The following is a 23,404-nucleotide window of genomic DNA, read 5'->3' on the forward strand; positions in this document are numbered from 1 at the left end:
TTATTTAGGAATCATAGCACTGTTCACTCATAACCCTGCTGCTATTGTGGGAGAATCTCAGATCTGGGGATGCGATTCACTGAATGAGGACATGAACGGAGAGAATATAAAAGGTAGTATTGAATAAAACACCCTCTATCTTTGTTACCAGGACATATTTATATCTCTTCTCCGCTTCAAAAAGCTATCAAGGAGACAAAGGGCGATTTCTTGTAGTGACTACCCCTTTTTGCTCTCGCGAGTTCCCTGGGATTGGTCCACTGGCGAACCGCTTGTAATCCGAGCCCCATCAGCCCCATGGACACTGCTGGCCCCTGAAATTTTAGCGACCTTCTCCCCTATTGCCCGGTGAGAGATAATAAGCCTTCAACCCCACAGCCCTGAAAATATCAAGTAATGTTCGAGTACTGCAACTGTTTTTTTCCTATATTTAATCGATTTCAGAATACTAAAACTGATCCGAAACTCGATATCTCTGTGTCTACTAGCTAGCATCTTGCCAGCGCTTTATCAAACCTCATGAATGTTCATCCGGGAAAAGAGACGCTCAAAGAATAGAGGTCGTCGCTCCCAACCACAGGGCGCACTAGTTACTTATTCAATGGATGAAGACTTCGTCTATTGTAGTTGGAATTCAAAAACTTAACCCCGTGATCTCCTTTTCAACCTTGTTCAGCGCCGAGCCAGGGAGCATTTCGAAACTCAGCTGTCTCCGCTCCACTTCGTGCTTTGAACTTGAGGGAAAGTAGAAATTATGAGCGTGGCCTGAAGTTCAAGGAAAGGAATTCCTGAACCGTCCGCAATACTTCCGCTCCGTCGATGTCTGACTTTGATCTTCTAACTGCCGAGGACCCCAAACCGACGCAGCAGCCATCCAGAATTGAAAGTCTTTACCATCTTCTATCGTCATTTCTGCGGTCCACCGTAGGAAAGACTACTTCTCCATACTCCAAAGTATACAACAAAACGGCGCAGAACTTACGTGCTGCAAGAGGACGTAACGCCTTTCGCGCCGAAGACTCACTACAGTAAGGAGGTACTTCTGCTTTCAATCCATCCCTGACTTCAGTATCAGTAACTCCCACCCAAAGAAAATCTTCCGAATGTTCTTATGGTTTGGCGGGTTGTCTGGGATCGAAGCTTTCGGTTCCGTGGGTGGACTACCTAGTGGTCGGGCGTAAATTCGCTCTGACAAAGTCGGTGAAACCAGCCTTGCGTAGAGAGCTTCAGGGACGCAGCCATCTCGAGTCCTACCACCTATCTCTCTTTCCAATGAGAAAGTCCCCGTTTATATACTCTTTCGTGCTGATGCGGTATGCGAGCGTGTACAGATCCCTTCGATATTGGGAAGTGTTTGAAGGCTGGCGACGTTCTGCGACATCCACAACTCTACAAATCTCTCAACAAGTCTGGCTCCGTTATACTGTACTACACATGTGTAGCCTCAGCTGGGTGCAGTGGGATCGACTTCGCAGAGGCCGTGAGGGCACTTCGGGACTGCTTCGAAGATGGTAGAGATTCGTGAATTTGGAGGCATTCCGAGCGACGACGACGTCTTCGGTCAAGAAGCTGAGCAACACAGCGGAGGCAACTCCCGGGGTTATTTGACTAACTGGAAAGAGAGCAGTCAGCTATGGCAGACACGCAGCCATTCCAACAAGTGGAAATACTCTTCGGTGCGGCCGTGGTTCATTCCTCCTGCAGTTTGCGACCGGCCTGGATTCTGACGGAGTTCGTGTCTGCAACGTCAAGTTCAACAGACCTAAGACTCCAAGGTTCGACGTTGGCCTCCCGCTAATAATAAGGATTAAAGCGTGGCCAAAGTCTTTCACTAACACGGAGAAGGGGCGGCTTGGAGACTCTGAATGTCTGCTAGCTCGAATTTCGGAATTTCAAGCATCGGGAAATGTGGTAACAACATAAAGACAGAAGTAAGGAGTCAAAGATCGATATAGTGCAAGTCTAAGGGGGTTGGAATATCGTCCTTGTCAGCTTCGCTGACACTGCCGTGTTGAGGTCTTGGATTCGATGAGCTGAACTTCGGAAGGGGACAGAGTCGAGGACGACGGCAGCTCTGTGTTGTCGGGACCACAGTGTTAAGTCAGAATTGTCAGAGCTCGAATAACTGGGTCCGAACCCTGAAGACTCGGTGTCGAGGACTTGAGCGCATGGTCTAGCCTATATTCTTTGGGGAACCGGACTCGTTGACAACCAAGATCAAGGCTCCCCCACAACAGCCCCTGAATCTAAAGCGACTACCGACTATGTTAGGGGCCTGTGTCAAATTCGACACGCCGATTATCCATGAGCCCACCACACCAACGAAAGCTTGTAGTAGCTCGCACCCATCATCATATCTCAACCGCACAGCTTTCCAGATTTCCAGCTTGGCAACTCGTTCAACAATTTGCAACACAGCAAAGAACAATTCCCCTACGTCTTGGGACTGTCCTCTACATCGCAGATCTAAACGGATGCTGCAGTCGATGCGTTGCGGAGGTTGGCTCTCCAAGTTGAGGGGTTCCCTTCGAGCCGCAGCAACTTCACCGATTGGAAAAGCCGCTAATGTGTTGGACGACTGCCATGCAGTCCTTATTGCTGCCCAACCTCAGAATAGTGTAAGTGAAAAATCACCTAATCTTCTGATATCATCCATGAGAAGTGGAGGTGCGCTCACGCTGTTCATAGGATACCTTCCGCCTTCCTTGGTGAGAAGTTATCCTGGTGGTCCCAAACCAAACCACGTGCATGTGCAAAAACAGCCCCTGCCTGCAGTGGGTGCAGCCATGTTGTGCATGTTTAGAGGCGGGCTGCAGCTTAAATATTGGGGAACCCCCCGATCTCGCCGGGGGCTATGCGGAAATGTTCTTTTCAGCGATGAGCATGGTGAGATTGGGAAAGCGGCGCATGTCAGTCCGTCCCATCCCGCCGACATGTTCCTTCACTGTTCATCCCTGAAAGTGCTCACACAGATATATATCCCCTCTCTCGCCACGGCAGCAACCTTTGCTTGCTCGTGCTATCGTTTCAATCGAAATTTGAGCTTCCTCTTATCTTCTTTGAATGTTCCACAAATTTGGACTCTTCTTCATCACTAGGAGCTGTCGCTAGTGTTCTCCGCTGGAGGATTTGGCGACATGCCGGCCAATCAGCCAGTGCCACAGTGGGGGAAGTCCCTTTTTTATCACATATCACCTTTTTACGCCTCGGGTAACCCTTTGAGAGAAATGCTGCATCTTGGGAACAGGAAAGCAAAGTTGTCTCCCCCACGCAATTCAAAGGATCTGAATGCGCTGACACCTCTTTTCTGACGATGTTATTTTGCGATTAAAATCCAATGGGAGGTACATAGGTACCAGTCGCGAGAAACGGAGAAAAGAAACGCATGATGGCATCTAGGATGTCTTTATTCTATTTACTCTTCTTGAAATTGTGAAACATTGGACAGGATTATTAAACGCAGAATCATATGTGTGCGAATGAGAGTTCGGAAATTGAAAGAAAAGAAACCGGCCCCGTGTTTAAATCGCAGTACCAAAGTCGCAGGGGTGATTGGATCATGAAAACGAGAGGTTCGGAGTCGTTATCTCTCGACCTGCTTGAGTACGTCGCTGGCTAGCTACTAAGCTCTCGCAGACACTACTTCGCGCTCTCTCAAACGAGTCTACTTCAAGGGAAATTTTGCGGTTGAAATGATCGATGGCGGGGTCCAAAGTTCACCTGTAGTCCTCAGCTCCAATCGCTTCGATCCTGGTGCTAATCCTCTCCAGCACATCTAGAGCCTGCCCGCTAAGTGCGGGTTTACCCTCTTTTGTGGTAATGATTAGGAGCAACGAAGGTTCAGAGGATAGAAACGAGTATATATGCAAGCTCGGCCCCCTGTCAGAGGCGTCCCGACCGGAGCTTCATGCCAATATCACGACCTGGATGGCAAGGTTGTCGGCCGGGAGACGGAGAGGGAGCCGAGTATCTGCGGCATGCTTTTCACACTCAAGCCGGGCGATACGCTTTCCCCCTTTCAGCACCATTATTTGGGCCGTGCGATATTACAGGCCTCTGGCATGTCATGCTGATCTTTACAGAGCCTCAAACTCGCCTGTGGCTGCTGGGAGTTGACTATTCTGGGATTGACTGGCTTTCGAGCCGATTCCCCAGATTTCTGTGGCTTCTGTGGCCTTCTGTGAAGCAGCACGTCACGAGAGAGGCCCATGGCAGTGAGGGGCTGTTGCATGGTCGTTTGCTGTCACGTTTGCGCAGCCTTGTTCTTCTAAATCAGCGGAGAACGATTCGCTGTGGGACCTATCATGATTGGCAGCGTGTCTGATACATGACATTGCAGGACTTCGATCTACTACTCGAAACATAGATTTCCGTCTCATTGATTGGTATTGGTGAGTGTCTGGGGTATGAGGGGCTCGTGTCTGACTCCACACAACGTGCTCGAGTTTGTGGTTTTCGCGTTGAAGCGTGTTGACCGCAATCAACGCCATCCTCTTCGACTATCTTCTGCTTGGTAAGAATCCAGACCGTCTTGATGTTGGAATAATGGCTGACAAGCTGCAGGAGGTGCGATCCTGGTGAAATTGGTAGGTACGGCAGTCGGCATGCTCTAGTGTTCGCACTCTGTTGGACGGGGAAGAGCCAGGAGAAACGATATGGGATATGAAGCTGATGCAGCATAGCAGAAGTTTCCTGGATCTGCAGCATACCAACTTTCTGGGTCTGCTTCCATTGATCCTGCGCAATTGCTCTTATTTACATCCAAACGGCAGAGAAAACGCAGGAGAGACAAAATTGTTCTACGGGCACGGCAGACTACCCGGCCGTGAATCTCGCACAACAATGTGCGCAGGGCAGATTGATGAAGGCCCTGCCCCTCCTCCGCCTGTATGTAAACCATCTATAGACCCGCTTTGTACGTCCAAATTGACAACGAAAAAGTATCCGAACCACGAGAAGCCCCGCAAGAAGAGGCCCCCCAAAAAGCCAAAGCCCCCGAAAGATCCGCCAGAACAAGAAGGTCAAGGGGGACCGTCGCGACCGTCACGATAGTTTCATAAGTGAAGAATTGGGCATGGGATCTACTTTTCCAGGGCTCTACCTCAAAGGGGCGGCGCGGAATCTCTTTTGTAGGAGTTGAGCTTGAGGATATATGATGGCACGGATCTTACAAAGGCGTTTTCTGGCAAATTTCTCTGGTTGATGTTTACGGACAGTTCATTTGGGATTATTAGCTTTGCAGTCGATATGGGATTTATTGTACTAAATGACTTCTATATATATAATAAGAATAAATGTGTGCGATTTACGCCCAAGAAAAAGGAGTTATTGACCTCTTGAGATTCGAGCCTTGTCGCCCAGTGATGTGAGCGCATCGGAAAATGAGTGCAGCCGAGTAGTCTGGCCGTACTACAGTGGCTTCTTCCAAGGTATATAAGACCTCGCACGCTCCCACTAATTTAACGTACTCCTAAGTCCCTTTCCACCCAAAAACCATCGAAAGTTACCCCCTACAGTCTCTTAAGTCCCCTTGGTAAACACATAATCGCCTTCCAAACACCACAAAATCCATAATTCAGCCTCGCAGAAAGTCGGTGATTCAATAATAGTTATCCAAAAGTGTCAAGCAGTTGATTTGTTCGTTTCTAAGACGGTCGAGAAAGGTGTGTGTGCTGATGCCAACTTGAATCCACCCATCCAACCTATCACCCTTTCGCCGTGAAACGTTGGGCCGAAGGCATCGACATAGTCAGGCCTCAGCCCCTTTATCTGTATACAAAGTAATCATCATTGCGATGGCCTCCTTTGCAAGTGCGAGGATATCTCTGTGTGCTCAGGATGTCAGGACCAGAACTTACCAGGGCGGCGACCGCTCCTGTGACCCGCAGCTTCGCCCTCGCACCACCGCCGAAAGTTTATGCAAAAGATGATAATAGTGCTGAACGAGGCTCACACGTTGCCTGGCAGGATATGCAGAATCACGAGATCAGACAACGCCAACGCCATGAACCGGTCGATAACGATGACAGCTCTGCCACAGTAGGGGAAGACCAGACGCCAACCTCAAGCGACGGCCGTGAGGAAATAGAAGGTATTAATTCATTATTCGTGTACTCAACTGATCACTTTTGACTGGAGGTTAGAGGGAGCAGGTTACGCGCAGCCTAATGTGTTCACTGAATTCCGACAGCGTCTCGGCAAACTCAGGCGACAACCCCTTTCTGAGACGGGAAAAGAAGACTCAGTAGCCGCCCAACGAAAGGTTGAGTACGACAAGATTCGACCTCATATGCGTGCGTCCAGAAGTTATAGTTACTCCTCGGATCAGACTGCTGACGATATATTTTGCAGTCGAGAAGGATCATGTCGCAGGTCTGCCACGACTTGCGGCCTTGCAAGATAGTAACGATAGCTTTTGCATCTTCCGCAAATTTGGGCCAGTTGCTGCTCGAATTCTTATAGGAAAACAAATTGAGCTTGACCAACTTGTAACAAGGTTGAATGAACTCGACAACGAAGACATCGAAAATTCAGAGACGAGGTACCGACTCCATAGTACCGAATTCTATGACGGGTGTGATCCCGAGCAAAGGAATCTAACGAAGGAAATTGAAGTCAAAATCAAAGACTACTGTTTGATCAATGATTTCTAATATTGCTTCTCCGGTTCTGTGCTGACGAGATTAGGGGATCTCCTCTTGAAGTACGCTGATGTTAGGAGTCTCAGCACCGTTAATCCCCGCCATCATCGAAGTGTGCACACATGGATGATAGACAATCGACCGCTGTTTGAAGGAGAAGATGCCTTTATCCTTTCAGTTGATGACTTTATCACGGCTCGAAGAGTGTCGGGCTACGGCCCACCGCATGGAAGTAGGCTTGCGGAAATGCTCGAGTCCTTCATCGCGCAGCAACCCCGATCAGGGCTCAGATTATGGCTCCATGTATGTTGATGCTCCTTCAGAACTCTCCTTGCTCCCGGGGGCCTTCGAGAAGCAAGCTAACAATCGTATCTAGCACTTACTCAATGGCAAAACTGGGCGTAGCCGGACGAACAATCCACAAGTCCATCACTATTCATCTTCGGGTCTTGATATATTTGCAAAAATCGTTGCGTCGTCCGTCGCAGTCGGGATTCTTCTCGTCCCTGTATTCATTCTGTTTCTGTTCGACCTGAGCCGTGCGAAGATGGCTGCCATCGTTGGTTCTTTTGTCTTAGTGTTTATGGTCACTATGTCGGTCTTGGTTGACGTTACCCCGCATGACTTGTTCATAGGAATCGCTGCGTAAGATCGTGGTCGTTTCGCAGATGCTATCGAGAGCTAATCGTCCATAGTTACTCTGCGGTTCTTGTGGCTCTTCTGTCTAACCTGGCACAGGGAATGGGGCCTGGCAGCTCGTCACGATGGACTAACGCCACCGCAGGGCACTGAAAGGGCTCTATGGTGGGACCGACATGATTTGAGAAGGAGGTATGAAGTCGAGGAGTCCTAAAAGTTTGCTTTCTTGTTTGATGTGGCTGTATTTTGTGATTTTCAAGCCGAAGGAAGGATTACCTACCGCCGTTTAGGGGTTCTCTTCGCGTATGGATCTGATTATTCGGAAAAGATGTAGCTCGGCGGCGGTGGTGTTGCTGTGCTGCGGAGTGTGAACAAAGTACGCATGCGTTTTTCGAGAATTGAGTTGTTTGGGGTCCTTGAATAAAGCCCAGAGTTTGAACGGTGAGGCTTTACTGCACAGAGCCCGACTCTCGCTCGGCACTGCAAGCCACATTCATCACGTGGATTCTAACCCTTTGGACCTTAGAGTTGATTGTCTTCTCCAATGACGGCCATTGATTGAAACAGAAGTTCTGCTTCTATGGCTATATCTCTATTTGATGTTATGTCTAGCGTTCTCAAAGACTTTCCCCTCCCCAGTTGATCGGGAAACATCACGTGTAATAGAGCCAGTCGAGCAACACTTCCCCTCATTCCCAAGGCAACCCATCTTACCGAAGCTGTGGCTCTGTCACCCATCGCTCCAAGGTTACCTGTTCCGTTTATCTAACAATCGGTAGATTTTCCATCTCAGTCAACGCCCTCAACTCCTCAATCAAAAACTTCACGTCCCTTAACTTAGCGATGAACTTTCCCAACCTTTCCCTACCTACCTATATCACCGCGCATGTTCAAAGCGAACTTCAGAATGCACGCAAAAATGGTTGGCTTGGAAAAGATAAGCTCCCTCGGTCGTTTCGAAATCGAGAGATCTTCCCCCGAATCTTGGAGGACCCTGACGAGCATGCATGGTGCCAGATTGAGTATATGGGATGGCGAGAGATTGGATGTTGCTGAGCTTCAGGTTTTGGCTTTTGATGGATTTGGGAGCCCAATTTATCCCACCTTCAGACATGTCCTCGAAGGATATGATGTCGAGTGCTGGTTGGAAGGGTACACCAGGGTGGCTTTGCTTGGGGACTCTGAGTGATATCTCGCCCGAGGCTTTGATTACACTGAATTGAGGCTGGTTTCCGGATCTTATACCCGATAGCGTAGAGTTAGAATTGAGAGGAGGATCTCGCTGGACAAAAACGGCAAGATATATGCGATGATTGATTCTTGAATCTCCCGGCAGGTTGTGACTTGGCAGTAGACTGTCGTTGAAAGCAGAAGTCGTAGTATTTCGCATCAACATTTCGAGACTCGTTGCAAGTGTCGAATATCAGAGGGACGATTGAATCTTCGGGTGCGTCCTTGTCGAAAAATTGATTGGCGGTGGGAGCAATATCAGGATTCTCTCGGGTCAGGGTCATCGACACTCGGATCAAGCGAGGTGGCGGAGATGGACCCACTGCTGTCGTCGATATCATTATTCGGATTTCGACAGGAAGCTTTGGGAATGAGTGGAATGCAGTCTATGGTGAAGAGGATGGCGGTTTGATGCCTTTTGTCGACCTCGTGTTGGATGCATGTGTTTGTTGATCCATGGCGATCGAATTCGGAGTAGAATATGTCGACACTTTGTCTTATTCAAGGTCCTGTGAGGCTTCTGATGTAATTTAATTTGCCGTGTAAAGAAATACGAAGGTAAGATCGAAAGGCTAACGTTTGATATAGCCTTTGAACGCTAGTTCATATCTAAGTACAGTGGGTGGGGCAAACGCAGAGAGCGAGACCTTGCAAGATTGCAAAGCCCTCGGAAAACAATAAGCAGAAGCAGAGACCTAACACTTCGAAGAAGAGTGTGTGAGGCTGAGAGTACAGCACGAACAAGAAAACCCAGATCAGACCCTCTTGAGTTTTTCTACATCAAGAAAAATCAGGTCGTAAAGAAAATCCTGCATGTCAAATTCCAAACGTTTTTCGACATTGGGCTTCATTTGATGTGTCTTAATACTTTAAATGAGTATCATTTAATACGTCTTACTCGGGATGATAAGGGTTTCGTCTGATGTGCTCTTAGGTGGGGTGAATACGACAGCACATATTCTACATAATATTCTCAGCATCCAAGAGCTTTCCGGGCAAGAACTGGAACAATGGGGCTGTCAACAAGCTCTTGAATTATGATCAAAATTAAAGATCTGCATATCAACTCCACCTCAAGTCTCCCGATCTTGAAGCCTCATCCAAGTCGTATTACTCGTCTTTCCCGGGATGAACCCTCGATACCCCAATCATTGCTACCCTTCAATGCACTGCCAGGAACTCGCTAGCCTTCCACACACTGAGGTAAGTATTTCCTACCCTCTCAAAGACACCCTCTTATTCTTCCATTACCAGAACAAACGAATAACCCCCCCCCAAAGGATATCAGGCGTGGGCCTAGGGGGATTCGAGTGTAAGTTCGGCCTTCAATATCTTCCTGTTCAGCAGCAGTTGGCTCCTTTGCGTTCATCGGTGACACGTAGCCAAAGAGACGGGCCTTGGGTCCATCTCCTATGATAACACAGAAACGGTGAGGAGGTAAAGTCATTTTTGGTCGATGTATCGGAGCTTAGACGGTAGCGTCCAAGCATCGACGAGTGGGCATAGCGATGCTGCCAAAGAATCGCTATCGTTACCGCGATAATGATTTTTCTTGAAATCATCCCAATCAACCCTTTTCTATTAACAAGCTCAACTTCGATTTTTTTCATCATTTTAGTCGCCCCAATAGCCTTCTGCCAAGGACACGTCGGGGGGCTGCGATTCGATCATTCCATCCCATCCACTCCACTCCCAGCTAGGAAAGTTGGGTAGCCGCTTTGAACTCAAGACCCCTAGGATGTATGTGACCAACAGAGTCCCGACATGAACCTAGCGCGGGAGCTTTCAGTTTGGGCCTCGAGACTGCGCTTTCCCTTTGGGAACAATACCGATACGCCCCAGGGATGCTGAACTGGACAGTGCCAACGCTCATACGGCTTGAGTACTCCCCCTGAATCCGTCGAGATGATCACTCGAATACATTGACGGCCTTCCTGAATATTCGCTGATTCGGCGTATGATGTCGAAGGCGTTCTGGCGAGTTCCGCAAAGGGGATATCCAAAGTTCGATGATTCCCACATATCCCTTCCATTCTGTATCGGAAAAGTGAGGGTCTCGTGGCACTTCATAACGGGACAATCAAATATAACGCCAGCTTCAGTGAAGAAGAGGCGCCTCCTGGATAAAATGGCTTCTTGGTAGGTCCAATCACGACTATTCAATTTAGACCCCTCGATCACCTTGGACCCTTTGATTGGATACACGATTGCCCCGAGTTTCAGATCACCAATATTGACTTGAACTGGACAGACCCTAGGCTGGAAAGCGGTCACGCCCGGAAGACCGAAGCTTGGGTCATCTCCTACTGTGGCAATGACAGTGATCTCCGCTTCTTGGTATATCAGGTCCATTTGGTTGATCTGCAGTGCCTTGTCGTGGCCGTCATTTTGATCAATACAGTATCTATCAACCCAAAGGTAGTGGTAACCAAGTTTGAGAGTACCCAAGATTGTATCTTCAACTGTACGGTGATGGTTTGGCAAGAAGTTTGATCCGCTATAGGGCGTATCTTCGGGTCGTTGAGCGCTTGGGGAGCCTCAATATAGCTGAGGGCAACATACTGACAGCCCTTCTTTACCATCTCGACTCGCCCCTTGGCGCAATTAATTACTTTCAGTAATTGTATTGGTGTTCGTTTGGTAAGGTGGCAGGTTCCTGCTTTTCCAATTCAATGGCCGTTCTGGCACTTTTCTATCCAGCGCCTAAGGATGTCGTAGTCGATTCGGCTTGCCTGTATGAGCTGTACAGCAGCCAATGGATCATTATTTCTCAAAAAGGGCGGGCACTGAGACCTAAGTACAAGCCTAGTGGGCGCGCCTTGTCGGATAAGATCCCAAGCACTGCAAAAAAATTTGATCCTTCTAGGGTAAGGAACTGCTCAGACGGTGCCTGGCCCGTGAACTTGAGCAAGCTGTGCTCTACACCGACCTAATCTATGTCTAGAGCGAAGACTAGATAGCAGACAAGCTGAGTTCCAAAACTCGTGTAGAGCACGTTGACTTTTGAATTCCAACTTCGAATAACGTCATTTTCGGTGCCGTTTGATCTAAAGTTTCTAGGGAGAGCTCAGAGCACTGCTGACACGCGTTCCGGTTTTCCTTAGATATCGTCGTACGGTTTCTGCAAATTTCGGCGACGGTGGAGCTGGAACCCGATGTTTCAGGTATTATGTCCAGTTCGACGTCGTAGAATATTGCAAACGGGGATAGGCACCTTACGAAAGTGAGCAAAGCAGTGCAGCAGTGGGAACCGTAACCAGCTGTTTCCGAAGGTCTGTCAGGCTATCGATAACTCAGCTAGTTTTGAACCCCACCAGCGGGTGGCTCTGGATTCGTGGGGGCTCGAAGAATTGTACTTTTCAGGTTCGAAGGAACAATAAAAGTGTGAAAAGGAAGAAGAGGCCCAAGTCGCGAGGAGGTCATCGTGCAGAGGTACGGTTGCCTGATTGTTTTGCTACAGTATGCTCGGCAAAGAGCCATCCAATAGGGGCTGCTAGTCAACACTCAGCTGAGAACTTCCGATCTCTGGTCTGTTAACTGACTTCAGGTGCCTCAAGCCAGAATCGTAACTTTGTCTTGACAACATAGCCTCGAATCTAGAATGTAGGACGTTGAGCAGCCACCATTGCGCTGGTCATTAGCGTCGGATATTGTTTGAGATTCCTCTGGCTGAAGAAACAACAGCTTCCCACTTGGGCGAGGTATGTATCCCTCTCGGTTTTTTAAGAATCGCAGAACAGAGCTTTCTGGTGCATCTAGCGTCTACCGATATAGCCTAGAGTTTCAACACTTGTCTCAATCAACAATCGCATCACGGTTCCTGATTCTCCTCGTGTGTATTCACAAGCATTCCAACCGCAAACACGGTCCATTCCAGTATCATAAATGTGCCCAAGACTGCAAATCCAGGAGAAGGCCAAACGTTCCATTGATCAAGCAGAAGCGTGAAGCATCGTTGTTGGGGTCAAATGTACAAAGTAACGCCTGAGATGCATCCCTTCCTCCAAGCGAATTGTTATCTCATCCTTCAGCATAACAGAGCTTTCGCACCCTCTCTGCTCTTGAGAACGTCAATCCCAAGTCTGATCCAGGTTGATCTTGTCCATGTAAAGCAACGCCATCTCCGTCTCTCCACCCAAGTGTTGATTGTCTATGAGGTTGGGTTGGGGTTCATCTGCGAAGCACAGGTCAGACAGGGTTTCTCGATAATGGGGTTGGAAAATACAAACCTTCCTCTTGCCACCGGTGAGCGTGACGTTCACAAATCGGCGGGTGTATGTGATTCTCTTCTTCGCGCGGCCCTTGGGGGTCTTCTTCTTCTCTTGAGGCTCAACCTGTTGATTTGAATCCATCAGCATTCTTTCTTTCTTCCGCCACGAGAGCGACTCCGTCCATCAATTCCATCTCAGCGAATGTAGTCAATGTCGTCTTGCAAATCATCCCGCGCCGCACCCGCATTGCCTGTCTATCTCTAATATTGTAAAATATCGCACCTTTGGTGTCTGAGACTTCACCTTTCCGGCACGAGCGAGGGATCCGTGGACCTTTCCCATGATTGCGGTTTATCGGGGTGTATTTGTCGATGATTGTCCGATCTGGAGTGGCAAAATGATCAGCTTTGCTTCCTACGTCGCAGCCTTCACTTTCAATATCGGGTATGGAAGGAGTGCGAGATTCGATGCGATGGTAGACAGGATGGCAGAGGCTCACAGGTTGATTCGAGGTGTCGATGTCGATGGGGAGGAGTCAGTCGGCGGTGACTTTGATCGAGGTTTGTGGAAAGATTTTCGCTTATTCGAGCTAGGATGGCGCTAGTCTCTAGGGCTTTGAGTGCGACACGTGACTCTTTAGATCTGAGATCCTGATAAAAACCGTCATTGAAGATCGCTAAAAAATAAAAATAAAAATAAAAAAGCTCACGGTAGAAAGATTCTATTTCTCTATCTGATTTAGGAGGCAAGAACTGGAAGAATCATCGTGGAGTCCGGACGGGAGGCGTATCTCCATCACCACGTGACCCTTCCATAACCCGTTCGCGTTCTCCCTAATCGATCTGAACTTCCTATTAAAATGTGCAGCTCAACGCTATCCTCTTTGAGCATTTGGTTATCCTTTTACCAGATACATTCAGTATTCGGGATACAACTCAGACCGCTTTGGCCACAGGTGTTTAAAACGCGGCTTTTGGCTGCAGTAAGTTCACAATCGAGGGGTCTTAAAGGTCACTAAACACCACCTATTCTTGAATTTCTGGAACTCTATGACTCGGTTGGCTAATCAAGGATAATATACCCAGAAGTCAGAATGAGTTTGGGCCGAGAATCAAGTCCCCGGGCTTGTTTGCAACCCCTCTTCAGACAGTAGGTTGAAACATACGCATTCTCGGCTTCTCCTGTCCGTCGATCAGTAAGAGTGACAAACCCTTTATGAACTGTCACCGAATTTTGACAAATATCCGGAACCACATCGGTTCTTCACTTCCAGCCTCTTTCACAACCTCAATTCCAATAACTAGTAAGTCAACAACCAGAACTTCTCTTGCCACAAATCTGAAGCAGGTTTTTCCAAATCCTTAACAGGACTAACGTGCCAAGTAATGGTGACTCAAAAGTCTCTCGTCCTCACCGAAAAAGGGAAACCTACGGCCTTCACCACCCTGCCAATCCCGACCCCAACCTCCACTCAACTCCTAATCAAAACAACAGTCTGCTGCGTAACTGTTGTGACGTCAGCGTCACATGACCTGACCCTAGCGTGGCACCCTGTACTTAGCTCGAGCTTCCCGCTCCTCTCTTCTCTCTTTAGACGTTACATACACACCCAAACAGAGCTGTTTACCAGACCAGGTCTTCAGCCCAGGGACGTGATAGTAACTATCATAGACCAAAGAATTCGGGACATAGACAGCTTTGACTTCTACCCCAAGCTCTCAGCTGTAGGGGCAGTGATCTCCTCGGGAGCGTTAATGCTAACGAGCACAATGAAAAGTTCCCCAATGGCTCTCACGTCTTCTCCCAATACACAAGTTTCCTCCCCATCGGTGGTGGATTACAAGAATACACTCTTGTGCATCCCGTCTATGCGGCCCTTGTTGTAGAGGGAGTTACGGATGAAGCTGCAGCTAGTTGGCCAATCAATGCTGTTACTGTTGGCATAGCGATATTCTCGAAGGGTGAATTTGGGTGGAGATTTCCTAGGACGAAGGAAGAAGAGGATGGTAGATTGGAGGGAGAGAAATTGGTCACCGTGGGTGGTGGGACGACGGTAGGGAAGATGGCGCTGCAGTTGCAAGACTGGCTGTTGTGCGGACTATCATTGCTACTGCTTCAACTTCCCACAGAAAAGAGTTGAAGGGGTATGGTGCAACGCATTTCGTTGCTCGCCAAGCAGAGATTGTTGAAAAGCAGGTTCGAGCCATTGGAGCTGAGGACCTAGTACATGTGTTTGATTGCACACCGGGAGGGAACCACAATCTTGTAGTATCTCTCCTTTCAACTTCTAAGAAAGGGATGTTCGTACATTTGACTCTGGGGAATGTTTATGGGGACGTTGTGGCGAGGAAGAAGGCGGGATATGAGGACAAGCAGATGTGGGGTGGTCGCACAACGATCCTGAGTTTTGTAAGCCGTTCCGGAGCAAGTTTCCTAAATTAGTGGACAGTGGGAATATCAAGCTGTTGAGGTATAAGTTGTTTGAGTGCTTGGATGTTGAAAAGATAAATGCTGCGTTTGATGAGACGGGAGCTTTGAAGGGAGTGCACTACCACGCACGGTTTTAGGGCAGTAAGGAGGAAGAGAAATGAAGACCATCGTTTTTGGGTGAATTTTGTATCAATTGAAAAATCGGTTCACTCCATTGGGGAAATGAATAGCCAACTTTGAGTGCTCATCTAGAGAGGTATACTATCTGATCCCTATCGGTGGACCTAGTGTACTACGAATGCTCCACCAACATCACCCACATGCCATAAGGCCACTCGAGTCATGAATGCAGATAGCACAGGTAATGCGAACTCCAAACGCAGCCCAGAAAAATATTTGGCCTGAGTGGCTGCAGAAACGATCGTTCCCCTATGTTGTGGAAACCAGACCAATGGAAGCAGCTGGGGAAAGGATGCGGGGTATCGACTTACCCCACACTTAGATTTAGGGGGGCTGGGGGGAGGGGGGGGACAAAAACTATATATATGAGAATTTGGACAACTCACCCTGCTAAAAGCCAAGACCAGAATCCAACGAGCAACACTGAAAATAATGGCACTCCTCGATTTCGAAAACTCGCTCTTCCTCATCTTGATCCCATTAGGTGCCTCTCCAGTCCTCTATCTCCTCTACTCGGCATTCCGCGCCATACTCTCACAATTAAGGGGGATTCCCGGACCTTTCCTCGCACGCTTCACACGATTCTGGAAACTGCGGGAAATTTACAAGGGGTCATTCGAGAAGACGAATACTAGATTGCATCAGAAATATGGCAAGTCTCGACAGAAAAACAGACAAACCATTTTTCTAATTTCGAGCAACAGGCCCAATCGTCCGGATTGCTCCAAATGAATATAGCATCGATGATCCCGAGGCGGTGAAGATCATATACGGCCTTGGTTCGCAGTTTATAAAGGCATGGAAACAAGTTTCTTCGCTGAAAGGAGAGGAGCTGACACGAAACGAATCATAGAGCCCGTGGTATATTGCAAGTGGGAGCGCTGATCCTCATGCACCGAAAGATCTCTTCACAGATCGCAACCCCACCCGGCATGCTGCAAACCGCAGGAAAGTAGCTTCTGTATATTCAATGACGACACTAGCTCAACTTGAGCCGTTTGTGGATGAATGCTCTTCGATTCTCCGAACGAGATTTACGGAATTTGCGGACCAGAAGAGAACTATCAACATGGCGCACTGGATGCAATGTTATGCATTCGATGTTGTTGGAGAGATCACCGCAAGCCATACACGTCCTTTATCTATTTGAGGAGAGGTTTGCTAATCAATATCACTTGATACAGGTAGCGAAGCGCTTCGGTTTTCTCGATGCAGGCGAAGATATCGACGGCATCATGTGGGATATCCACAAATACCTCATCCACGCCTCCCACGTTGGCGTGTACTCAGAACTGCACCGGCCCATCTCCAAACTCCTATCCCTCCTCCGTGGCCCGAAAGGGATTTCAGCAACAATGCAATTCACACAAAGCCAACTGCAAGAACGACTATCCAAAATGGATGTGGAAAAGATCGACTCGAAAGGCGACTTTCTCTCGAAATTGCTGAGGCTGCATGCTGAGAACCCAGAGAAGATCACTATGTCTGATGTCTTCACGACTTGTATGACTAATATTGGGGCTGGCAGTGATACGACGGGAATCAGTTTGAGCGCGGTGATCTACCATCTCTGCAAGAATCCGGAAGTAATGAGGAAATTGAGAGAAGAAATCGATGAATTGGCGGGGAAAGGAGAGATTTCGGATCCTGTGACGTTTGCGCAGGCGCAGAAGATGCCGTATTTGCAGGTTGTTTTGAAGGAGGCGTTGAGGATGCACCCCGCTACTGGGTTGCCACTTGGAAGAGTTGTTCCTGAGGGTGGAGCTGTCATTGCGGGAAGGATGTTCCCAGCCGGGGTTGGTGTTCCTTCTTCATGGGCAGTAGACGATGCTGATGCAAAATAGACCGTTGTCGGTGTTAACTCTTGGGTGGCCCACGCAAATACTGATGTATTCGGACTCGATGCTTCAGTATTTCGTCCCGAGAGATGGCTGGTCGATAAAGATCGATATAATGCTATGGACAGATACTTCTTTGCAGTGAGTCTGCTTTTTACTCATCCCAGAACATCTCGCTGATTCGCATATAGTTTGGAATGGGCTCCAGAACTTGCATCGGCAAGAATATCAGCCTCCTCGAGATGACGAAACTTATTCCGCAGCTTGTTCGTAATTTCGACTTTGATCTCGCCGAACCTGGTGCAGATTGGGAAACCGTGAATGTGTGGTTTGTCAAACAAACAAATTTCAATTGCAAGATAAAGTTGCGAGCGAGAGTGTAGCTAGGATCTGTAGCGTACATTCAATTCTCCTTCGACGGACCTGCTTCAAGCTTCGTGTGAAGCCCGAATGTGAGACGACATAACAGCGCCAGCACTCAGCAACGCCGATATCTGGAGCCATGTAAGCTCTGTTCTGCTATGCAACAGCCCCCAGACACCCCAGCTCGTAGTCAAATGAAGCAACTGACTCCAGATTGTTACCCTCATGAACCTGGTGCGCAGATGTGTTCATTGCAAATTGTAGCCTTGGCTAATTCTCTGTTGTTTCTCTGGCGTATCAATCATCACGAAGATTCAGTCGTAACCAACCCTTCTTGACCCTTTTGCGTAACGCTTCGAAACGGGCTGCTTTGCCTCACGCTTCTTGTTTGGAGTAGGCTCCGCAACCTCAGCAACCTCAACCTCCGCATCTTCCGGGGTATAGCGAAGCCAAATAATAGCATCATACTTCCTAGAAGGACCTTGATATCCCATCGCTTTCGCCTTGTTGACCAGATCGATGCCATCAGCCAGCCACCACTTCTTCTCTCTTGGGCTTTTGAGCACATCCCAAGCCGCAAGCCATTGGGATATCGCTCTGATGGACTTAGACGGGAGCTTGCCGTTGCTGTCCTTGAGAAGTTGGTAGGATCGCTGCATTGCAAGCTTCAGCAAATCGGCGGCCGACTTTTGTTGATAGAACTCCTGTCTCTCGTCGATTAAACGTTGCACAGCAGGATCGGGCGTGCGTAGGATGGCCTCGGGGTGAGATATTGCACCAGTGGAACGTACAAGGGGACGTGCAATGATTGGGGTTGCTTCGACGGACGTGATGATGGGCGCAACGTAAGGTGTGATGTGTTCTTTCTCGCAAAGCCACTTGATGATCTTGACTCGGCCAGATTTTCTCCCCTCCTTTCCGGTTTTCCCAAAATTCTTACTCCTTGCATATTTGTAAAGTTCTTCGAAGTTCATCGCCCACCACTTTTTCTCTTGAGCTGACATTGTTGAAGGGGATGTGGCATTTGGGGTGTTCTGGTTGTCCTCGTCCAGCACTGGATCACTGTTCTGGCCATCCCGACCCACTCGAGCCTCCTCCGAGCCGTCTTCCTCTAATAAATTTTGCTTGGAATCATGCCCTTCTGCTTCATTCTCTGCACCCTCCTCCGCACCCTCCTCCGTATTATCCTCTTCCAGAAACTGCTCCTCGAGTTTAGTCTGTTGTCTCTTCCGCCTTCCATCTTGTATGCTTTGCTCAATCATTGTTTTGAAGTCGAGACTCCCGGAAGCTTGCTCATTTTCCTGGGCGACTTCTGGGGTGTCGAAAGACTCCCGCTTCCTTTTTCTTCCTTGCTCCGTTGCGTCTCCCATTGCCATAGATTCATCGCGTATAGCAGGCTGACTGACACTTGATGAGTGATTCGGCTGGCGTCGTTGGCTTGGTAAGGCCGTTCGACCACCTTGTCGCTGGCGTGCTGAAACACCTTGCGGCATAGTTCTGGTAGAGCCTCGTGAGGCACAGATTCACGTTGAATTTCGAACGGTGATTCAAGAGGAAATCGGGGGCTTGTCGAGACTGACAGAGGGAAATAGAGAGGCGTGACTGGTCGAATAGCCCAATTTCAATTATAGGGTGAGGTCTGGTTATAATATAGGAATGTGATATGTTCAACTGACGAGCTTCAAATATAAATGGCCCGTGCGAGCTTAGTCATCCTTATCTTTATCTCTGCCTCGGCGAAACGAAACCTCAAGCTTCACATCAACTTCCCTGCATTAAATTGTGGCGCCAGACTGGACCCCACAATGTCTCAGACCCGGATTCCATCCGACTTCAATCCTCTATCTCCCTTCTTTAGCATCTCTCCATTGCAACTTTGTCACACCTAACACAACGTCAACATGCGCATCTCTCCCATCTGCCTTTCCTTGCTGCCTCTGGCAGCAGCAACAACTCCACTCTTACCACAGCACATCTTCTCCAACCCCTCTTACTCCTCTTCCGAATACAAAATCCCAACCAGCTCCGAATCAGCAATCCTGGCCCGCCGAATCCTACACCTCACGCCCCTCGGCACACTATCAACAATCTTCCCTACTTCACATCATACCTCCGAACATACCCAAGAACAAAGGCCAGCTGGCTTAGAAGGAATGCCAATCGGACTCATGGACTACATCTCTGACTGCGAGACCTCTGGAGACCCCACAATCCTCGCTATAAACATAGCAACAAGCTTCAAAAACGTTGCTTCCGGCTCTAACATCTCCTTGTCTTTGCAATGGACGCCTCCGTACCCTCCGAAATCAAGAATCGAGTCTATGAAGAATACGTTTGCATATTCCGCCGCGAATCTCCCTCGATTCTCTCTCCTCGGATATTTAGAAAAAATCCCCGCCTCAGAAGTCGAAGCACAGGATATTGGCACTTGTTTTGTGAAGCAGCATAGAGATTCAAAGTATTGGCTGCCAGGGAATAAGATCCATGAGTCTGAGTGGGTGAGGCTGGTTGTGCAGGAGGTGTATTGGATTGGTGGGTTTGGGGATCGAGCTTATATTGGGTGGATTCCTGTTGAGCAGTGGAGGAATGTGAGTAAGGCGGAGTGGGAGGGTGTTAGGTTGCCGGGAGAGAAGAAGGGGTGGAAAGAATGGAGTAGTAACTGGTTTGGGGGGTTGGAACTATGAGGGAAAGGTCGACGAGGAAGGAATAATATGGGGTATATACTGGACATATATTATGTGCATATGGAGTATGGAGTAGGATCGAATCGTATTTCACTGGAGAAATTGGGATTCTATGGCTGCCAAAGCTATGTACTGTTCGTTCATCTACCGTGCAATCATGCCAGCCAACTCCTGCTCACACTTCTTCATAGTCACGAAGAGCACACTCCTGTCAAATGCAGCCAAAGAATAACGCCAAATGCAACGCCGTTCCATGCGTCAACCTCTTACAACTGATCAAACGTAATATCTAAACTCCTTCTCGATCTCCTAGCCTTCTTCGCCGGTCTGGCTTTCTTGATCTTTTTTTCAAGTCGTCGACTGCGCTTTGCAGACTTCTTAGGCATTGGTCTCTCTTTCCGCTGTCTCTTAGCAGCTGCGGCTCGTCTCTTGACCAATGCCCGACGACTAGGTCGAGGTCTGATATCTTCATCTTCATCTTCAGTCGCATCTGGATCTTCTGATGAAGATGTATCTGCTTCGTCCATAGTCTCATCATCTGACGAGCTTGGAACAGAAGAGAGGGGCGAGTCCGAGAGCTCTCCGTTGGGACCAGGTCTGCGGGTTGGGCCATGTTCGATGGCTTGCCGCAGTTTCATCATCGGGTCTTCTGCAGGAGGGTCGCTCGTTGGCTTGAGTCCTCGCCGCCGGTCCATGATCTCGGTGATGTAGAACCATGATGTTCCCCAACACTGCGCATTGACCCGGAGATCTTTATGCTCGATACGGAGGTATTGACGCATGGCCTTGATGTCGTCAAGGAGCTGCGTATCAGATCGATAGTCCATATGAACCGCGATGAGAATCGCTGTCACAACAAGTTCCAGCGGAGAAAATGTGCGGACGTGGTTGACACCTGCGTCTGTCAAAAACTTGGGAGCGGGGTGGAAGACCGTGTTCAGCTTGACTTTGAATTTCGTCGCTGTGTATTGCACAGAACAAAGCTTCACTAGGCCTTCGTATCTGTCGAAGATAGCCTTCATTTTTAATTTGAGAGCTGGGCTGATTTCGCCTTGATCGTCCAGCACCCGCAGTAATGCCTGAGGACTGGCTTGTAACGTAGGAGCATCTCTGGCATTTCTGCTCTTTTTCTTAGTAAGCTGCTTGGCCATGACTTCTTGGACCATCGTGAAAATTGTTAGAATAAGTCGAAAGCCAGAGGCACGACTCTGTTTTGATACTATGCAGCTCTCGTGTCAGTAAGAAATAATGGGAGCAACAGAATTGACAAGACTTACGATTGACGATCAGTACATAATCATCCTCGTATTGTTTGGCAAAAGCGGCCCATTCAGTCGACATAGCACGCATCTTCTCCGCTGGCGTGAGAGCGATGCCTCGCTGCACAAGCTGGAACATTGTCTCCTCCGTATCCATGGACAATTCTTCATATTCATAACAACAGAAGAATTGATTCTGGAAAAACTCTTTCACAGCCCGTGGCAGAATGTTGCGACCACTAGCGACCTCTCGACCGTTCACAATGGGATGGCAGTAGTACCTGCACAGAGTAAGTTACATCGAGAGGTGCTGTAAACTTCAACTTTGCTTACCACTTTCTTTGGGGGGTGTTGGTATCGAAGAAACCAATTTGGCCGCTCATAAATTTCCAAATCGAAGATAACCGCTGCTTACCATCAACAGTAGTACGTGTATACTTCTCTTTCTCCTGACCCTCAACTTTGATGATCGTCTTCCTGACATTGAATATAATAGGAGGTATGAAATAGCCCACTGTCCGAAGTCAGAAGCTGCAGCAACAGGCTGTGGGTTATCACTTACTCAGAATTGAGGTGACGAGGAGGGCAGCGCGGCCTTCATCCCAGACAACATCTCTTTGATAGTCAGGATCTAAAACGATTGCCTTGCTTTCAATACATTCTGGGGAAAATCAGCTCTCGAGAAGTGTGCATTCTGCAATGGGCCATACGGAAAAGGTGAAGCAACGATCTCTTGACAATGAAAGGTTCCGGTATTTGGCGGATTTTGAAGCCCTCGCAAACAAAATGTCGAACTCCATTGACATGAGCGATTCCTTCATAAGTCAAGTCAACGTATTCGTCTTCGTCGACATCCTCAAACATATTATCTTCTTCTTGGGCCTCCGGTAGGCTTCTGTCGATCTTGCCATAGTCTCCATCTGGTGATTCCTCTTTTTTTATCCGGAGAAGAGGAGCAGAACCTGTGGCAGTGGCAGCTGATGTGAAACCAGTGTCGGGATCTCGCTTAACCTCCGTCTTCACCTTCGCCTTCAGGGTTGCCTCTGCATCTGATGTGAGATCCATGGCATCAGTAAAAGTCTTTGTTATTGATTTTGTCTATTGGTATAGTCAGCATTGCACCAGAACAAATTGCAGAACTAAAATCGTTGGCCAGACAGGGTCAACAAAGGGAAAGTTGTCTCCGAGAGATCGGGTATTTTGGGAACTGAACGATAATCAAGAGGAAACAGAAGACAGCGTTGACGGTGAGCCACAGTCGGTCAAGATCTCTGAGAACGGAAGTGAACAGGCTCGAGAACTTCAGCATCGAATCCAAGGAGTCATACTCGAGATTCGAAAGCTACGAACGCCCTCCCATAACAGGGCGAGGTGAATAGAGAATCCCTCGCTGTCATGGAAGAATACTTCGGCGGTAACAGATGGAAGGTGAACAGAGATTGCTGCTGCTGGGAGCCTTGGTCCGTTGCTGCTGGAAGGTGTGACCTCTCTTCCAAGGGAGGAAGTGGGTTTCAGTAACCAGCTCGATCAGCGTCTTCGAGACTAAGACAAACCAGAACCGTCCTTCAAGTTCTCTCGATCCGACGTCTCTCCCTCGACACACTATATCGAGCCCTGAGCATGTTCCATTTGTCTCCGAGTCATGCTCTCATCCCGGAAAAAGGTTCGCGACGTGGCAGAATCAAGCAAGGCACAACTCACCTAAGATAAACACACGTGACAACGCCGTAGGGGTATAACTTTGCAGGAACCAATCCAGGAACAATGTTGAGAAGAGGAATACATATGGTGTTGTGGTCTTGATGCTGATGTTGATATTGGAGGATTTTGAGGTTGATGCAAGTGCGGGTCTGAATTTGGAGGGGTCGCACTAGGCTGCATTGGGGGTGAGCCTTGGTGGGGCAAACTTTTACGCGCTGCAAAATGGTC

General features: G+C 48.4%; 10 protein-coding genes across 10 annotated transcripts; 5 read left to right on the plus strand and 5 right to left on the minus strand.

Moving 5' to 3' along the window:
- Window positions 1-6,338: 6,338 nt before the first annotated feature.
- K444DRAFT_527654 (uncharacterized protein) lies at window positions 6,339-7,433 on the plus strand (the record flags this gene model as incomplete). The annotated part of the gene is made up of 4 exons (XM_024874650.1): window positions 6,339-6,633; window positions 6,688-6,944; window positions 7,018-7,286; window positions 7,337-7,433. Coding segments are annotated over 4 exons (918 nt in total), but the record flags the coding sequence as incomplete, so codon positions are not given.
- Window positions 7,434-7,884: 451 nt separating this feature from the next.
- Window positions 7,885-9,064, minus strand: K444DRAFT_612173 (uncharacterized protein). The gene has a single exon (XM_024880078.1). The coding sequence runs from the start codon at window positions 8,674-8,676 to the stop codon at window positions 8,158-8,160; it is 519 nt and encodes a 172-aa protein (XP_024737794.1). The 5' UTR covers window positions 8,677-9,064; the 3' UTR covers window positions 7,885-8,157.
- A 1,522-nt stretch (window positions 9,065-10,586) lies between these two features.
- K444DRAFT_482537 (uncharacterized protein) lies at window positions 10,587-10,973 on the minus strand (the record flags this gene model as incomplete). The annotated part of the gene is made up of 1 exon (XM_024873030.1): window positions 10,587-10,973. A coding segment is annotated over one exon (387 nt), but the record flags the coding sequence as incomplete, so codon positions are not given.
- A 1,261-nt stretch (window positions 10,974-12,234) lies between these two features.
- Window positions 12,235-13,075, minus strand: K444DRAFT_383033 (ribosomal protein S30). Its single transcript, XM_024872358.1, has 3 exons — window positions 13,004-13,075; window positions 12,740-12,844; window positions 12,235-12,684 (listed from the first exon to the last, which is right to left on the minus strand). The coding sequence occupies exons 1-3, from the start codon at window positions 13,061-13,063 to the stop codon at window positions 12,661-12,663; spliced, it is 189 nt and encodes a 62-aa protein (XP_024737796.1). The 5' UTR covers window positions 13,064-13,075; the 3' UTR covers window positions 12,235-12,660.
- Window positions 13,076-13,494: 419 nt separating this feature from the next.
- On the plus strand, window positions 13,495-13,990 carry K444DRAFT_383121 (uncharacterized protein). Its single transcript, XM_024872359.1, has 2 exons — window positions 13,495-13,731; window positions 13,807-13,990. The coding sequence occupies exons 1-2, from the start codon at window positions 13,581-13,583 to the stop codon at window positions 13,872-13,874; spliced, it is 219 nt and encodes a 72-aa protein (XP_024737797.1). The 5' UTR covers window positions 13,495-13,580; the 3' UTR covers window positions 13,875-13,990.
- Window positions 13,991-14,106: 116 nt separating this feature from the next.
- Window positions 14,107-15,288, plus strand: K444DRAFT_642784 (uncharacterized protein; the record flags this gene model as incomplete). Its single annotated transcript, XM_024884781.1, has 5 exons — window positions 14,107-14,214; window positions 14,365-14,445; window positions 14,487-14,763; window positions 14,796-15,099; window positions 15,147-15,288. The coding sequence occupies 5 exons, from the start codon at window positions 14,107-14,109 to the stop codon at window positions 15,286-15,288; spliced, it is 912 nt and encodes a 303-aa protein (XP_024737798.1).
- A 475-nt stretch (window positions 15,289-15,763) lies between these two features.
- On the plus strand, window positions 15,764-17,552 carry K444DRAFT_642785 (cytochrome P450 family protein; the record flags this gene model as incomplete). The annotated part of the gene is made up of 6 exons (XM_024884782.1): window positions 15,764-15,983; window positions 16,036-16,139; window positions 16,185-16,436; window positions 16,516-17,127; window positions 17,176-17,310; window positions 17,361-17,552. The coding sequence occupies 6 exons, from the start codon at window positions 15,764-15,766 to the stop codon at window positions 17,550-17,552; spliced, it is 1,515 nt and encodes a 504-aa protein (XP_024737799.1).
- Window positions 17,553-17,846: 294 nt separating this feature from the next.
- Window positions 17,847-19,025, minus strand: K444DRAFT_628922 (uncharacterized protein; the record flags this gene model as incomplete). The annotated part of the gene is made up of 1 exon (XM_024882975.1): window positions 17,847-19,025. The coding sequence occupies one exon, from the start codon at window positions 19,023-19,025 to the stop codon at window positions 17,847-17,849; it is 1,179 nt and encodes a 392-aa protein (XP_024737800.1).
- A 284-nt stretch (window positions 19,026-19,309) lies between these two features.
- Window positions 19,310-20,350, plus strand: K444DRAFT_612177 (uncharacterized protein). Its single transcript, XM_024880079.1, has one exon. It carries the CDS (start codon window positions 19,434-19,436, stop codon window positions 20,214-20,216), a length of 783 nt encoding a protein of 260 aa, XP_024737801.1. The 5' UTR covers window positions 19,310-19,433; the 3' UTR covers window positions 20,217-20,350.
- A 132-nt stretch (window positions 20,351-20,482) lies between these two features.
- K444DRAFT_527712 (uncharacterized protein) lies at window positions 20,483-22,540 on the minus strand (the record flags this gene model as incomplete). The annotated part of the gene is made up of 5 exons (XM_024874655.1): window positions 20,483-21,435; window positions 21,494-21,756; window positions 21,809-21,989; window positions 22,038-22,136; window positions 22,186-22,540. The coding sequence occupies 5 exons, from the start codon at window positions 22,538-22,540 to the stop codon at window positions 20,483-20,485; spliced, it is 1,851 nt and encodes a 616-aa protein (XP_024737802.1).
- Between the last annotated feature and the right edge of the window lie 864 nt (window positions 22,541-23,404).

Source organism: Hyaloscypha bicolor, assembly GCF_002865645.1.
Source record: "Hyaloscypha bicolor E unplaced genomic scaffold K444scaffold_57, whole genome shotgun sequence".
Classification (NCBI taxonomy): domain Eukaryota; kingdom Fungi; phylum Ascomycota; class Leotiomycetes; order Helotiales; family Hyaloscyphaceae; genus Hyaloscypha; species Hyaloscypha bicolor.

Bases quoted from the DNA above. Each gene is read 5' to 3' on its own strand.
- K444DRAFT_383033 (XM_024872358.1), bottom strand. From the start codon at position 13,063: ATGGGAAAGGTCCACGGATCCCTCGCTCGTGCCGGAAAGGTGAAGTCT. The intron at 12,845-13,003 runs GTGCGATATTTT...TCAAATCAACAG, and splicing joins TGAAGTCTCAGACACCAAAG to GTTGAGCCTCAAGAGAAGAA. The intron at 12,685-12,739 runs GTTTGTATTTTC...TGTGCTTCGCAG, and splicing joins TCACCGGTGGCAAGAGGAAG to ATGAACCCCAACCCAACCTC.
- K444DRAFT_383121 (XM_024872359.1), top strand. From the start codon at position 13,581: ATGTGCAGCTCAACGCTATCCTCTTTGAGCATTTGGTTATCCTTTTAC. The intron at 13,732-13,806 runs GTCACTAAACAC...TAATATACCCAG, and splicing joins ACAATCGAGGGGTCTTAAAG to AAGTCAGAATGAGTTTGGGC.
- K444DRAFT_612177 (XM_024880079.1), top strand. From the start codon at position 19,434: ATGCGCATCTCTCCCATCTGCCTTTCCTTGCTGCCTCTGGCAGCAGCA.
- K444DRAFT_612173 (XM_024880078.1), bottom strand. From the start codon at position 8,676: ATGTTGATGCGAAATACTACGACTTCTGCTTTCAACGACAGTCTACTG.